General features: G+C 53.2%; 1 protein-coding gene across 2 annotated transcripts in view; it reads right to left on the bottom strand.

The window, feature by feature from the left end:
• Positions 1–8,715: 8,715 nt before the first annotated feature.
• SMAD6 (SMAD family member 6) overlaps positions 8,716–14,293 on the bottom strand; it is a 75,781-nt gene continuing 70,203 nt past the window's right edge. For both annotated transcript variants that reach the window (XM_032342975.1, XM_032342974.1), the window contains one exon: positions 8,716–10,421. In XM_032342975.1, coding sequence (XP_032198866.1) covers positions 9,880–10,421 — 542 coding nt within the window. In that variant the 3' untranslated portion in view covers positions 8,716–9,879. The remainder of the gene's footprint in view (positions 10,422–14,293) is intronic.

Below are 14,293 nucleotides of genomic sequence, written 5' to 3'. Positions count from 1 at the left end.
GCTCCCGACACTCCATGCTTTTTCATTTGGTCCCGACGTGATAGAGGATATCCTCACCATTTCACCTATGAGAAGGCCAGTGCCCGAAGACACACACATCTTGGGCACGTGAAATGCCCAAGTTCACGGAGACTGGGAAATGATGGAGGCAGGAGTCAAACCTTGGCTCCCAGGCTTTCACTCCTCTCCAAAGCTGGTCCTCCATCCTCCGCAGCAGCAGCAGCTTTGGCATGAGGCTTGGGGAGAAAAGTGGCAAAATTTCTGTGTTTAAAGATGGTCTTCAGGGGCACCTGGGTGGCTCAGTGGGTTAAAGCCTCTGCCTTCAGCTCAGGTCATGATCCCAGGGTCATGGGATCAAGCCCCACATGGGTGGGGGGGGGGGTCTCTGCTCAGCAGGGAGCCTGCTTCCTCCTCTCTCTCTGCCTGCCTCTCTGCCTACTTGTGATCTCGGTCTGTCAAATAAATAAATAAAATCTTTAAAAAAAAAAAAAAAGATGGTCTTCAGTGGCTCTGTGGATTTGGGGTCCCAAAAATCTCCTCTCCACCCCCCAACCCTGGCAAATTCAAGAGCAGACACACTTCAAAGGCCTGTGGCTTCTTCTGGTCCCTTGGGAGCCCACCCCCAAGGCCTAGAAACTGTCCCAGAAGATGTATAATGACACTGCCTGCTTGGGCAGGAGCCAGGCCAGCCAGAGCCCTCCCCTCGCAGAGCACCTCTGGGACTCTCCACGCTCGGACTCAGACAGAATGGGATCCCAGCTATGTGAACTGACAATCCCTCAACTTAAAACCCTCAAGCTGCAGCTTCTTCCCTGCAAACCATGGCGGGGACACCCTTTAGCATGGTGAGGACGTGGCAGAGATCCTGACCGTGGTCCCATATGAGGCCGAGTGGCCCTGGGAGTCAGACCTCAGCCCCCTGGAGCCCCAGAGCCAGGAGAGCCCAGGAGCCAGCCGAGGCCTGTCACCAAGGCAGACCCGGCGCCACTTGGCTTTCTGGGGATCTGATGTGGTTTTTGACATTCATTGACATTATATTTGGGGCAGCACAAAACAGAGGATTCATAAAGAGTCAAAATTGCTGCGTCAGGGCCAGGAATGGAACCATACTTACTCCTCCAGTAGAGGAGGCTAGTAAACAGCAGTGGGTGGGGTCACCATTTCCAAAGGGTCTACTTTCTATACAGAAAACTCCAAAATGGGGTGCCTGGGTCTCTCAGTCAGTTAGGCATCCAACTCCTGATTTCCGCTCAGGTCCTGAACTTTAGGGTCCTGAGCTCAGGGTCACGAGACTGACCCCTGCCTCGGGCGCTGCACTCAGCAAGAAGTCTGCTTGTCCATCCCTCCCCCTCTGCCCCTCCCCCATTCCTGCACAAGCGCACATGCGCGCGTGGGCTCTCTCTCAAATAAAGAAGATAAAATATTAAAAAAGAAAACACCAAAATGCTGCCCATCTTAGACTAATTTTTAAAAAAGATTTTATTTATTTATTTGAGAGAGAGAAAGTGGGAGTACACGCAGGGAAGGGCAGAGAGACAGAACTCAAGCGGATTCCGCCCTGAGCACAGAGTGGCTGTGGAGCTGGATCCCATCACCTCCAGATCATGACCTAAGCCAAAGCCAAGAGTCAGATGCTTAACCACCTGAGCCACCCAGGTGCCCCTCATTTTAGAGAATTTAAGGAACTCAGCCAACACTGAATGACCTACGGAAGAGACTTTTGCTCTCCTCTACAAAAGATCATACATGAATATGTTTTTGTTAAAACAGTAAGGAAAATGCCTTTAGGGCTGCGTGCGCGCCTGCAGTGTCCTTTGTGTGTGTTTTTTTAACATTCCTACAGCTACGTTTTGTTCATTGCTCGATGATGAGGAATAGAAAGCGAAACTATTAAAAATAAACATTTCCAATTTGCTGGTTCAAACAAAACTGACCAAAAGAGGAAAAAAAAAAAAAAGCTGGCAACAAACATGATATTGGGGCGCCTGGGTGGTTCAGTGGGTTAAGCCTCTGCCTTCGGCTCAGGTCATGATCTCAGGGTCCTGGGATAGAGCCCTGCATCGGACTCTCCGCTCAGCAGGGAGCCTGCTTAGCCCCCTCTCTGCCTGCTTCTCTACCTTCTTGTGATCTCTCTCTCTGTCAAATAAATAAATAAAATCTTTAAAAAAAAGATACTCAAAGAATTCAACAAATGCTAGTTGTTACAGTCAGGCCCTGTTCTAACTGCTTCACACATAGAAACTAACTTAATTTAATCTTCCTAACCACGCTGTGAGGTGAGTACTATTTTTATGTCCATTCTAACAAAGGAGGAAACAGAGGCTCAGAGATTTTAAGTGACTTGCCCCAGGTCGCTCAGTGGGAGGCATAGCTGGGCCTGAAGCCTGGAGAGTTACCTTCAAAGCCTGCATTCTTAGCGGCTGTGGAAAATCAAGTTGCGTTCTGTTACCCTCAGGGCTAGGGGGTAGGAACACCAGCTTTGGAACCAGAGAGATCAAAGTAGGAATCGGAGCTCTGAAACTTACCAGCTGTTTAACCTTGGGCAACTTACTTAACTTCTCTGAGCCTCATCTATAAAACAGGGATAAGGATTAGATGAGATGATGGCAAAGTGCGTAGTACAGAGCACATCCCTCAGTAAATGATAACATTATTATTCCTATTGCCAAACAAAGTAAATATTCTGTTACCAGCAACTGTTCCAGAACCTCTCAGGAGGTCCAGTCTGAAAGTCGGCTCCATCTGCCCCTCTTGGGTCCTAAGATTTTGCGGTGTGCAGCAGGAAGCCATCTAGTTTGGACCTTTTGTTTTCAAGGGGAAACTGAGGCCCAAAGAGAACACAGGCCCCCTCACAGCATCACTCAGCCAGGTCTCCTCCAGTCTGGGGAGGTCACATTAAAAACCATTTACCACCTCTGCTTGGCCCATAGGCTCCCTGTTGTACAGCTGGGAATTCTAGGCATTTTATATATATTCCACCAGCCTCCCTGGGAGCTGCTTTGCACACAGTCAGCCAGCAAGGCTGTGGTCAGCCTGGGCTGGATAGCCCCTTCCCCAGCACCTGCAGCAGACCCCCCCCAACCAGGCCAAGGTGACACACAGCTTCCTTTGGGTCATACGGCTGCCAGAAGTCAGCCAAAGCCTCAAAATCTCAGGGTGTGGAATTTTTTTTTTTTTTAAGATTTTAATTTATTTATTTGACAGACAGAGATCACAAGTAGGCAGAGATGCAGGCAGAGAGAGAGGAGGAAACAGGCTCCCTGCCGAGCAGAGAGCCCGATGTGGGGCTCGATCCCAGGACCCTGGGATCATGACCTGAGCTGAAGGCAGAGGCTTTAACCCACTGAGCCACCCAGGCACCCCCAGGGTGCAGAATTTTAAAAACTTAGTCTTTATTGGCCTTTTATTAAAAAGCATAGGAAATGCAGCGATGAGCAGGCACTCAGTGTCCTGGAACTTAGACTTAACACATGATTAAAGTGGCAAATTTTATGTTCTGCTCATTCTACCACAGTAACATAAAAATGAGCGGGGGCAGGGGGGGCTCCTGGGGGTTCAGTCATTAGGCGTCTGCCTTCGGCTCGGGTTGTGATCCCAGGGTCCTGGAATAGAGCCCCACATCAGGCTCCCTGCCTTGCAAGAAGCCTGCTTCTCCCTCTCCCACTCCCCCAGCTTGTGTTCCCTCTCTCGCTGTCTCTGTCAAATAAATAAATAAATCTTAAAAAATTTTTTTTTAAAAAAAGCATGGGGGAGATGAAAACATTCTAGAAGTGGACGGTGGTGGTCACTGTACGACAATGCAAATGTACTTAATGCCACTGAACTGGATACTTAAGAATGGTTTAACTAGGCAATTTTATGCTGTATCTACTTTACCACAAATAAAACCAAACAGAACCAAAAATGATCTGTTCCTCTACCCTTCTTGCCTCTCAACTGCTTTGCTCAGGCCAATGTTGGCTTCACAGAAACCTTTGCAGCACCTCAAAGAGGCCAGCTCTGGAAGGAGCTCCAAGTCAAGGGCTTGGCCCCCACTGGCCACTGTCTTGGCTGTGTGACCCCGTTTAGCACACTGTCCATCTCTGGACCTTAGTTCTGTGACAGTGATGGAAACAGAGCCACTCTCAGGGCCTTTCCAGCTTGGACGTTCTTTGAGTCTGTATTCTAAGGCATCAAAAGAATACCCCCAAAACCGGGAATTCTTGCTATCACACCCCTGAGAGGGCAGAATAAGACTGCAGGACATGAGCCCCCAGAACCTGGAACCTGAGGATAAGTGAGGGTTCTCAGGGGTCTATAAGCAGGCAGCTGGGGTTGTTGTGGAAACACAGGAGAATAAACAACACACACCCCTCTAGATGCCCACTGGGTCCTTTAGAATTTATCAAACATGCCCCATCCATTACCTCTGTGACTCTTTTATTCCACAAACATCCAGGGAGTCCATCCTCTGTGCCTGGCACGGGGCTGACCCAGGGCCGTGTTGACAAATGGGACACGAGAGCTCTCTGGCATCCAGGAGACCCCCTGGAAAGAGAAAAGGGGCAGCAGTGTGGCCAGAGCTCAGACTGGGCAGGCAGGGTCCGGGTCAGGAGGGGGGCACGGCTTGGGCACGGCTTGGGCAAAGGCCCAGGGAGAGAGGTCTGGAGTGGGCTGTCTGAAAGGGGCTGGCCGGGTAGGGATAGGGCGGGGCCAGATTCCCTTGGGGTGGGGGTCTTCCAGGCCACTTTAGGAGGGGATTCTCCATCCCGAGAATATAGGGACGTTACCATCCTGAGGAGGAAGGTTACCCCCAGATTTGGCAATGCAGCATCACTCCGTGTGGAGAGTAGGTTGGAAGAGGCAGAAGGGCAGGAGGCCCAGTGACGAGGCCACAGCAGTGTCTGGGGGAACCACTGGTGGCCCCCCGCCCCCGAGAGCCCGAGAGACTACCCAGTGGATCGCGGATGTCCTTTCTCACTGGGGAATCAGAAGTTCACACGGGTGGGGTGGCTGCCCGATGCCAACAGCAAGTTAAGGCACCTGGATTTGAGTCCTTAATACTTGCTCTGTCCCCAGCCAAGCTTTCCGGACCAACCTGGACTACCTTCCGGGCTCCAGATGATTCTAATGAGTCTAATTTGTAAGTGTACTTGCTGAGACCTTAATACACGCCCGTGCTGAGCGCGTAACAAGCATTGGTTCATCTGTCCTCCCAGCAGTCCTAGGAGGTGAGTAGTCTCATTAGTATTCATATGGGGAAACCGAGGCACAGAAACGTTTAAGTAACTTGCCTCAGATCTGGTAACTGGTAAGCAGCTGAATCAGGGTTGGGACAAGGCAGAGGTGGGCACTAAGCCCCCTGAACTGTGCGAGTAGGGGGTGGGGGCAGGGAGCTTCCAAGACAGGGGTAGGAGGTCAGGAGGGGAGTTCTCCGAGGGGAACAGAGGCTTGTGCACACCCTCCAGAGCACTGGAGGAATCTGCGCGCACACACACAGGAAGCAGCCTGACCTGGAGTCCTGAGACCGGAGGTTTCAGCTCCTTTCTGCCCTGACCTTGCTGTGTGACCTTAGGCTAATTGCACACACCCTTCTCTGGGCCTTGGGTTTTGTCACCTGAAGCATGAATCAAGACCTCCAGGCCCACCCCTCCCCTTTCCTAGATGTTTCTTTCATTTCTAGATCAACCTCTTCTACCCCCCACTCCCAGGCAGTAAGGCAGCGGAGGGACTGGAGGAACTGGAGAAACTGGAGAGGGGGCAGTGGAAGGAGTCTCTGGTCTCTAAAAGCCCAGGAATAGCAGGAAATCCCTCCCTCCCCTCTTCCAGGCCTGAGCTTGGGTTTGAGCCCCACCCACCTCGATTCCCAGGGCCTGCTGGGACCAGGCTCCCACCACACTCTCCAGAGACCCGGCCTTGTTTAGAAAGTGTCTCCTTTGGAGCCTGAGTCACTGGATCCCTGGGTGGTCTGGGGGAAACCGCAGAGTTACTGCGAGTACCTAACCATGACTGGGAGAGCAGGGAGAGGGGCGGATCCTGCTGCCCCTCTGTGACCTCGGCCACTCGGCCTCTTGTGTCTGGGACTCCCCACCTGTAAACTCAGGGGCTGGAAGGGGAGTCTCAGACACACACCCCCGCCCCGACACTCGCGGCCCAAGGACCTCAGGGAGGTACTCAGCCTCTGGACAGGGCAAGCCTGGGAGCACAAGAGCTGTGAGGTCAATGGCCCGGGGCCCAGGAACTCAGCGATCTCCTCTGGTAGACTGTCCCTGAGGGACAGGCCTGCTCCCGCCCAGCCGAGGATAACCAGCACCCAGGAGGGGCCTGAAGCTGGCCTCTGACACAGAGGGCTTGTTCCTTCCCCCAGGGATAGGGGAGAAAATGACAGCATTCATGTAAGCATCAGTTTCTCCATCTGAAAAGGGGGCATGACTGAGACCATGCGGGAAGAGATGCTCCTGGAGACCAGTTCCTAGCGTGTAGAAAGGGCTCACCAACAAGGCCTATTACTAGTTATTGCCTAGAAGAAAGAAAAGGAAGAAGAAAACGAAGAAAAACCCAGTGACTCCTTGCCCAGCCTCACATCGAACAGCTCAGTTCGGCTCAGTGCCTGAAAGGAGGACCAAGGCCTGACAATATAGGAGAGCAGAATGGGGCCTGTGTCCTCAGGCACAGGCCTGAGGGTGGCAGCTGGGAGTGAAAGGGTCTGGCCTGGCAGGGGAACCCGGAGGTGGTTTTCCTTGAACAGTATGGTCCTTAAGGCATCATTCTAGAATCAATGTCATCTGGCTGCATGGGCACCCTGAGAACCTGGAACGTGGCAAAAGGAAGGCACTATATGGTCTGCACAGAGTATACCTTGTGGTGGGAAGCAGGCAATCTGGGTCATATCTGAACTTCCACAATTAAGGGATTGAGGTAAGCACATCCCGGCTCTGGGTCTCTGTTTCCTCATCTATGAAATGGGTGCAAGTGTCAATCCCTGTCTCTCTTATTCCCCGATAAAGGCGGATTGTGATCATTACTTGTGGAAGTAATCCAGGCATCATGGGGTGACAGGCTGCTTCTTCTGAGAACAAAGAATCCCTCTCAAGAGACTGGTGTTGGTGAGCCCTATGCACAGGGGGGAGCTTGGGTGCGCGCTGGGCTCAGCCCACTCATTCCTGCCCACATCCCAGCCCTCCTGCTGGAAAGCCCCTACAGAGAGCTTTCTAAAGGCCCTCACAGGACACCTGGGTGGCTCAGTCAGTTAAGCATCTGCCTTCAGCTCAGGTCATGATCCTAAGGTCCTGGGATCAAGTCCTGCGTTGGGCTTTTTGCTCAGCTGGGAGCCTGCTTCTCCCTCTCCTGCTGCACCCCCTACTTGTGCTCTCTTGCTGACAAATAAATAAATAAAAATCTTAAAAAAAAAAAAAAACACAAAGGCCCGCACAGATCACCTCCCTGGCCCACTCAGAAACCAGGCACCCACTCCCCGCACCTGTCACCCCAGCACCTCATCCTGACATCTAAGGGCCTGCTTCCCTTCCCGGTTCCGACCCTGTGTTACTAACAGCTGACATATGCTGACGATGGACCAGGAACGGTGCGATGTCCTTATTTCTCCCAATTCAAACCTACTTCTCAGGCAGGAGCAGTTTTATCCCCATCTTATACCCCCTTACGGTAACACTGAGGCATGTAGAGAAGTCTCCAGAGTCGGTCTAGTGGCAAACACGGGATTTAAACCTGGCTCCAGAGCAGGAGTGTCTGGAGACACTTGTCCCCACCTCCTAGCTGTTGCACGCGACGGATGCCTCCTGGTCTCTTCCGGTCTCACTGCATCACCCCTTTGCTCCTGTCCTCCCCACCATCCTCAGCCTGTCACTTGGCCGTGAGTACGGGAGCCTAACGCCTCCACAGAACTGGCTCCTTGTTCCATCTTGTACTCCGCTAACTGCCTGAGCCTGAAGCCACCCCCCGCCCCGACACTGACCCTACACCCAGATCCCGAGTGGGCATCATCAGGACAGGGCCTCAGCGTGGGGCGTCCTGGTGTGTCCAGGGCTTGGCAACATCAGAGGCACCCGTGTGCCTCCAATATGGGGACAGGATTAGCTGGGGTGGGGAAGAGTCCATCGGTAAATAACTTTGGGAAACAAAGTCAAATGGTGTATTTCTCAGAGGATGTGGTAGCCATGATCCCGCCTCCTAACAGTCACAGTCTCGGGCAGTCCCTCCCTCATCGTCAGCGAGAACGGTTCGAGCGGTAACAGAATGTGGCGAAGGGATGCGTGCCACTTTCGAGCCAAGGTGATAAAGGATGGCAGCTTCACTCTCATTTGGGTCGTCTGCTCTGGGGGAAGCCATGTCATGAGTAGGCCGGTGGAGAGGCCTGTGTGGTGAGGGATTGAGGCCTCCAGCCAACAGCCACGTGAGCGAGCTTGGAAGCGGGTCGTCCAGCTCCAGGCAAGCCTCAGATGACTACAGCCCTGGCGGACAGCTTGACTACAGCCTCACGAGACCCTGGACCAGAACCGCCCAGCTGAGCGCCTCCTGCATTCCTGAACACAGAGACTGTGAGAGATAAGAAATGTTAGTTTCAAGCTGCTACAATTTAAGATAATTTATTACGCAGCAATAGATAATACACATGACTTCTCTGAGCACTTAATATGCTAATGTAAATCTCCAAGAAAGAAGATATACAATGTAACATTCCCCTTAGTTATCTGGCCAAAGAAGCCTTCTTCTTCCTTTTTTTTTTTTTTTTTTGAGTTTTCTCAAGAGAGAAAACTCATTTAATATGGCTCTGGTCCTACAATTAAATGTGACTTCTAACCCTGATCTGTTACGAGCTAGTCCTTTGCTCTTTCAGAATCTCCACTTTTCCCTTTTATAGAGTAGAAACAACCAACCTGCCTTTGCATAAATCATAAATACAACCCCATATGGCCCTAGTTCTGAGCTCTTTGGTGAGTGGTGGGAGAGTGGCTTGTCTAGGTCTTAAAAAGACCCTCACCCTGGGGCTCAGGTGGGTTTTTGAAGGCAGCAGGTGGGCCTGAGGCCCATTATCTTTTTCTTCCTCGGGCCATTACCCCAGAGTGGTGAAAATAAGCATCTTCTTCCAGCTTGTGCACAATGCAGAGATGGGAGACACGGACCTGTGCCTCCCCCATCAGACTGGGAGAACCTCTCCTGCCATATACACCCGCCCCATCCAGAGGATTCAATGTAGCCATGGGCAGGAGGGAGCACCAGAACCTTCTCTGGCCTCAACAGTAAACATATGCCCTTCCTCCCTTCTCAATTTATCCCCTCTACTCTTTCCCTGGTAAAAGACTGAGATCAAGTTTCAGGATGCTGGATGGGTCAGAGACCCACGGGAGCCCCGCACATCCCTCTTTGTTAAAAAGAAGACATTAAAAAAAAAAAAATCATAATGCGAATACTTTATTATCAATGAGTGACTGGTATTAGCTTTTTGTCTGGGCATTAATATTGGAGAAACCATACACCAAACCCAGGCTTTTCCACCTAGCTCTGCTGTATCGTTTTCTTAAAAACAAAAACAAAACAAAACGAAACAAAACCACAAACACACAACAAAACGAAAACCAAAGAATAATAATAAAGGAGGAAGGAGGAGAAGAAAGAAAATATATTTGTATTGAAAGAATTAGAAGCCAAAGTGCGTCTTTCTTGTTTTGTCCATATACACACATTGCACCATACATAAATAATTACATTGTAAAAATGACTCCATAATTACAAGTATAATATATATTTCCATATAATATATAAAACTTTATATTAAATCTAGGTAGATGATATTTGGGGGGGAGGGGTGTCGTCCGTCGGGGGGGGGGGCTGTGTCTCTGGGCGGTGGGGCGCGGGGTGGGGGTGGGGCGCGGGCCGCGGCTATCTGTGGCTGTTGAGGAGGACCTCGAGCCAGCACGGGCAGGAGGTGATGAACTGCCGCGAGTAGCAGGGCCCCCAGCCCTTGGCGAAGCTGATGCGGACGCTGTTGGGGTCATAGGGCCCGTCGGCGGCATCGGGCTCGGGCCCATGCTGGAGCAGGCCTGAGCGCTCGAAGTCGAACACCTTGATGGAGTAGCCGGGCGGCACCTTGCGCACGACAAGGGCGCGGCCGCCGGGCGCGTCGAGCGTGGGCGAGTTGACGAAGATGGGGTGCTCCGCGCGGTTGTAGGCCCACACGCCGTCGGGCTCCTTGCTGAGCAGGATGCCGAAGCCGATTTTGCTGCGTGTGCGCCGCACCGACTCGCTGCGCTGCTCCAGGTTGAGCTGGCCCAGGCAGAAGCCGCTGCCCTGAGGTAGGTCGTAGAAGATGCTCACGGCCTGCTCGTACACCGCGTAGAGGCGGCCCACGCGGGTCCGGTGCTCCCAGTAGGCCACGCTGCACCAGTGGCTCGGCTTGGCGGCATCCGGAGACATGCTGGCGTCTGTGGGGCAAGCACAGGGCATGGGGGAGAGGGGATAAGTGGGCGGCAGGGGTGGAGGGCACAGGGGCTCCCTTTCCCCAGGCCAGGCGGCTTGGCTTTTCCATATAAAGTACGGTGGGGTTTCCAGCGCTCAGCACACTTGAGGGCAGCGCTGCCCTGAACTATAACTCGTGGGAGAACAGACCTCTAACACACCCGCCGAGGGGAGCACCCGAGTTTAGGAGCCCACGGAGAAGGCAAGTCACCCCCTGTGTGCTCCGGCTCCGGGTATGCAGACAGGAACTGCACCCGGCTCCTGCCCGTAGAATTTTCCAAGCTCAAGTCAGCAGGAGAGGGATAACCGCCCCCCCCCCCCCCACACACACGCCCAAAGGAAGGGCTGCACACTGTACTTCTGGCTACACCTGACTCACTGGGTCCTCCCATCACTCTGGGTCAAGGCCACCTTCTCCTCATTTTACACAAGAGGATTCAAGACCTGGCAGACACCAGCAGCCTGCCAAAGGCCACACAGGGTCTGAGCCCTGCCTGCCCAAGCCTCAACCTGAACAGAGTGGGATTAAGTTATTGGGGGGCATACATCACCACTCGAAAGGGGACTCGGGCACAGGAAGACATGGTAGGGTGGGGGAGTTGGCCCCCAGAACCCCTTCCCAGTTTTGAGCAAGACTTGAGCAAGATGCCTAGTTTCCCAGTCTCTCTTGGCACAAAGTACAGATTTTCACCCGAACTGCAGCCCCTTCCGCCACATGGGAAAGCTGAGGGTCTCTGAATGTTAAAGCAAAGTTGCTTTTGTTAAAGCAACTGTTCAACTGCTTTGATTGTTACATTGTTAAAGCCGGGGCTCCAGAGATCACCAGCTCTCAAAGGTGTGTGCTGCCCCTCTCTGGCCCTCAGTTTCCCCAGCAAAGGGACAGCAAAGGGGTGGCCCGGATGACTGGAATCCCTTTCCCCTCCAGCTTGAGGCACATGTGCATGTCCGGATGAACAATTTTCTGACACCAGACCGAAGGTCACACAGAGGCCAGGGCCTGTCAGAGGGGCTGCCCCTCAAGGACAGCGGGCAACCCCCTATTTGCTGCTGTCCTGTGTGGGCAGCTTCTCAGATTCTGAAGCTTTCACATATCTGGCCCTTCCTTTGAGGTCAGCTCTGAGAAGCAGGTGGGCTACCCCGTGAGGGGACATGTTCCCATACAGCCCTTGGATGGGGCTCATACTCAGAGGGAGAGGTTCCCCCGAGACTATCATGGGAGCACAGCAAGGCACTCTATGGCGTAGCTTCTCCAAGATCGAAGTCCAACCAAACCCCAGGAAGAAAACACAGCTAATAACCTCATTCAGGAGCCTGGGCGAGGTCAACTGTCTGCCTTCAGCCCAGCCCCGCCTAAGAAGCCCCAGAGCAGCGGGGTGACAGGGCCCCTCAGATCTTCCTAGGCCCTGGCAGGCCCGCCTAGCTAACTAGCAGGAAACTGTCTCCTAGAAGAGCCTCCTGTAGGCTGCCAGCTCTGCTGAGGCCTGGGACTGGGCAGAGCCCCAAAGGGCGTGCCCCTCACCCTTGGCCGGGCGTCGAGGTCCCAGACACAGGTCCCCAGGCCACTCCCCGAGAATGTGTTACTTTGCCTCATAGTCCCCTCCAGGCTCCTCCTGGTTCTGGCCAGTGGGGGGATGGAGGAGGGGAGGAAAGACCCCGGTCCTTGCCCTCAGCTGACTTGCCCTTGGCCAGCAGGTAGAGAAACAACTTTGGCGTGGGGTGGGCGACCAGGCTGCTGGCAACTAGGCTGGTGCCAGCAGGTGGGAGCCAGGTACCCTGCAAGCCACAGCCCCTCTCTCAATCCATCCATCCTCCATCCGGTACAGCTCTGGAAGTTTCCAAGAGGAAGCAAAGCAGTGCCATCCCAGCCTGGCCGTGAAACCCCAGGACCAGTCTTCTCATGAGCCATGAGAGTTCCTTTAGTGCACTAGAAACAGAGAGGTAGGGGAGCAAACATCTGTGCCTGGAGAATGTTGGGGGACAGGAGAAGCAACGTATGTCCCCTTCCTCCCAACAGCCTTGGATCACTTCTGTTACCAGCCCCTTTCACAGGTGAGAAAACTGAGGCCCAGGGAGGTGCCATGAGCTGATGGAGGGTATACACGAGGGAGTGCCAGGCCACACTCTGGAGTGGTGGGGGGCTCTCCTCCACACTCTGGGTAGACTCCCCGCTGAAGCCCCCGCACTGAGCAAGTCCTCTCCTTCCCCAAGCCTCAGTATTGCTGTGTGTAACCAGACTGCTGTCATGGTCTGAATCCTAGAGGTGCTCACCCACTACCCGGTAAGTCATACCCCCCCAACCCGCAAAGAAAGGCCTTCGCTCCCCAAGAATGCACTGCAGCTTCACTGAGGCTTACTACTGTCCCAGCTCTACAGATAAGGCTCAGAGGGCCACCCAGTCATAAAGTGGCAGCTCTGCCCCAGGGTGGAGTCCCTCCATCAAAAAAGGCAAAGAAGCACTTTGGCAATCTGGGGGAGGGGCAGGAAAGGGAGGAGGGGGGTTGAGAGTAATGGAACTGAAGGCCTTTGAGGGGGATACTTCCTGACCCTCTCCTCTTAGCTCCTCCTACCCAGGCCAAGCCAAATGCCCCTCATCATCTACCCCCACGTCATCAGTACCCATGTCCCAGCCTTGCTCCAGCATTCCTCATGGGAATTGGATCCTGTGCTTGGGAGATGAACCCCAGAGCTATCCTAGGCCTCTAGGGCCCAGCCTGCCCCAACTGTCTGGCTCAGAGACACTGCCTGGGCCAGGCCTCTATGGCAGAGACACTGCCTGGGCCCACAGCCTCTATGGTTAAGCAGACTGGGTAACACTTCATCACACCTGGGCTCCTGGCCAAGTCTTCCAAATTCCAGAAGATAGACTGCTGCCTCTGAGAAGCCCTCTCTGATCTCCCCCTCCCATGCACCTGCGGCCTTCAATGCAGTCACTCCTGATGCCTGAGCAGGTTGTCTGTGCTGTTGGTCAGTGCCCCTGGCTGGTCTAGACTTTCCAGGAGGAAGGGGTGTGCCTCAATCCTCTTTACCTCTGTCCCAAGACTGCATGTATCCCCAGGGTGCTCTTAGAACATGCTAAAAGGGAAGGAGGAAGGAAATAAAATTCATCCTAAGGGTCAGCCCAGTGCCCTCACCCCCAGCTTCCATTGGATCCTGCCCAGCAGGTAGGGCCGGGGCTCTCGGACCCCGAGGGACAGTGGGCAAGGATTTAGGTCTGAAGTCTCCCAGAAGCAAGCCAGCAAGTGAGCCCATCACCATGCTGAGTGTCTCCCTGTCCCCACCCAGCTTTTAGGGTCTTGGGGCCCCAGAGGTTAAGGGGACCCACTGATGTCATCTTGTCCAGGGAGCCCCAACACTTTGGGCTTTTGCAAACCAATACACTGTTCAACAGAGGGACTGTGAATGTACTGGGTTACTACTGTTTTATTTTGTCATGTACAGACTTATTGAAAACCCCAAGACTGTCGACTACTACTAGCACAAAAGAAAGTATAATTTGATACTAATGAAACAGGTAGGACCTAAATCAGAAATGTAAAAGTTAACATGATTAGATATAAGAAATGTTCTCATCTCTTTCACTGTGAACCAGTGAAGATGCAGTGCAGAGACTGGCCTGTGGGAACCACTAATTGAATCCAATGTCCTTGTGCCCCACGGATGGCACCCCAGGGGTCCAGTGGGACTCACCCAAGCACACACAAGAGCCAGATAGCAGCACTGGGACCAGAACTTGGGACCCTAGAACTCTAATTTAATGCCTGTCACAGGAGCCAAAGGGTTTCAGAGTGAAACAGACCTAAGGCTCTTGCCACTGACTGGACGTGAGGCCATGGACCAG

Source organism: Mustela erminea, chromosome 5 (genome assembly GCF_009829155.1).
Source record: "Mustela erminea isolate mMusErm1 chromosome 5, mMusErm1.Pri, whole genome shotgun sequence".
Lineage (NCBI taxonomy): Eukaryota > Metazoa > Chordata > Mammalia > Carnivora > Mustelidae > Mustela > Mustela erminea.
The sequence above is the reverse complement of the archived record's forward strand: the minus strand, read 5'-3'. Positions and strand labels throughout refer to the sequence as shown.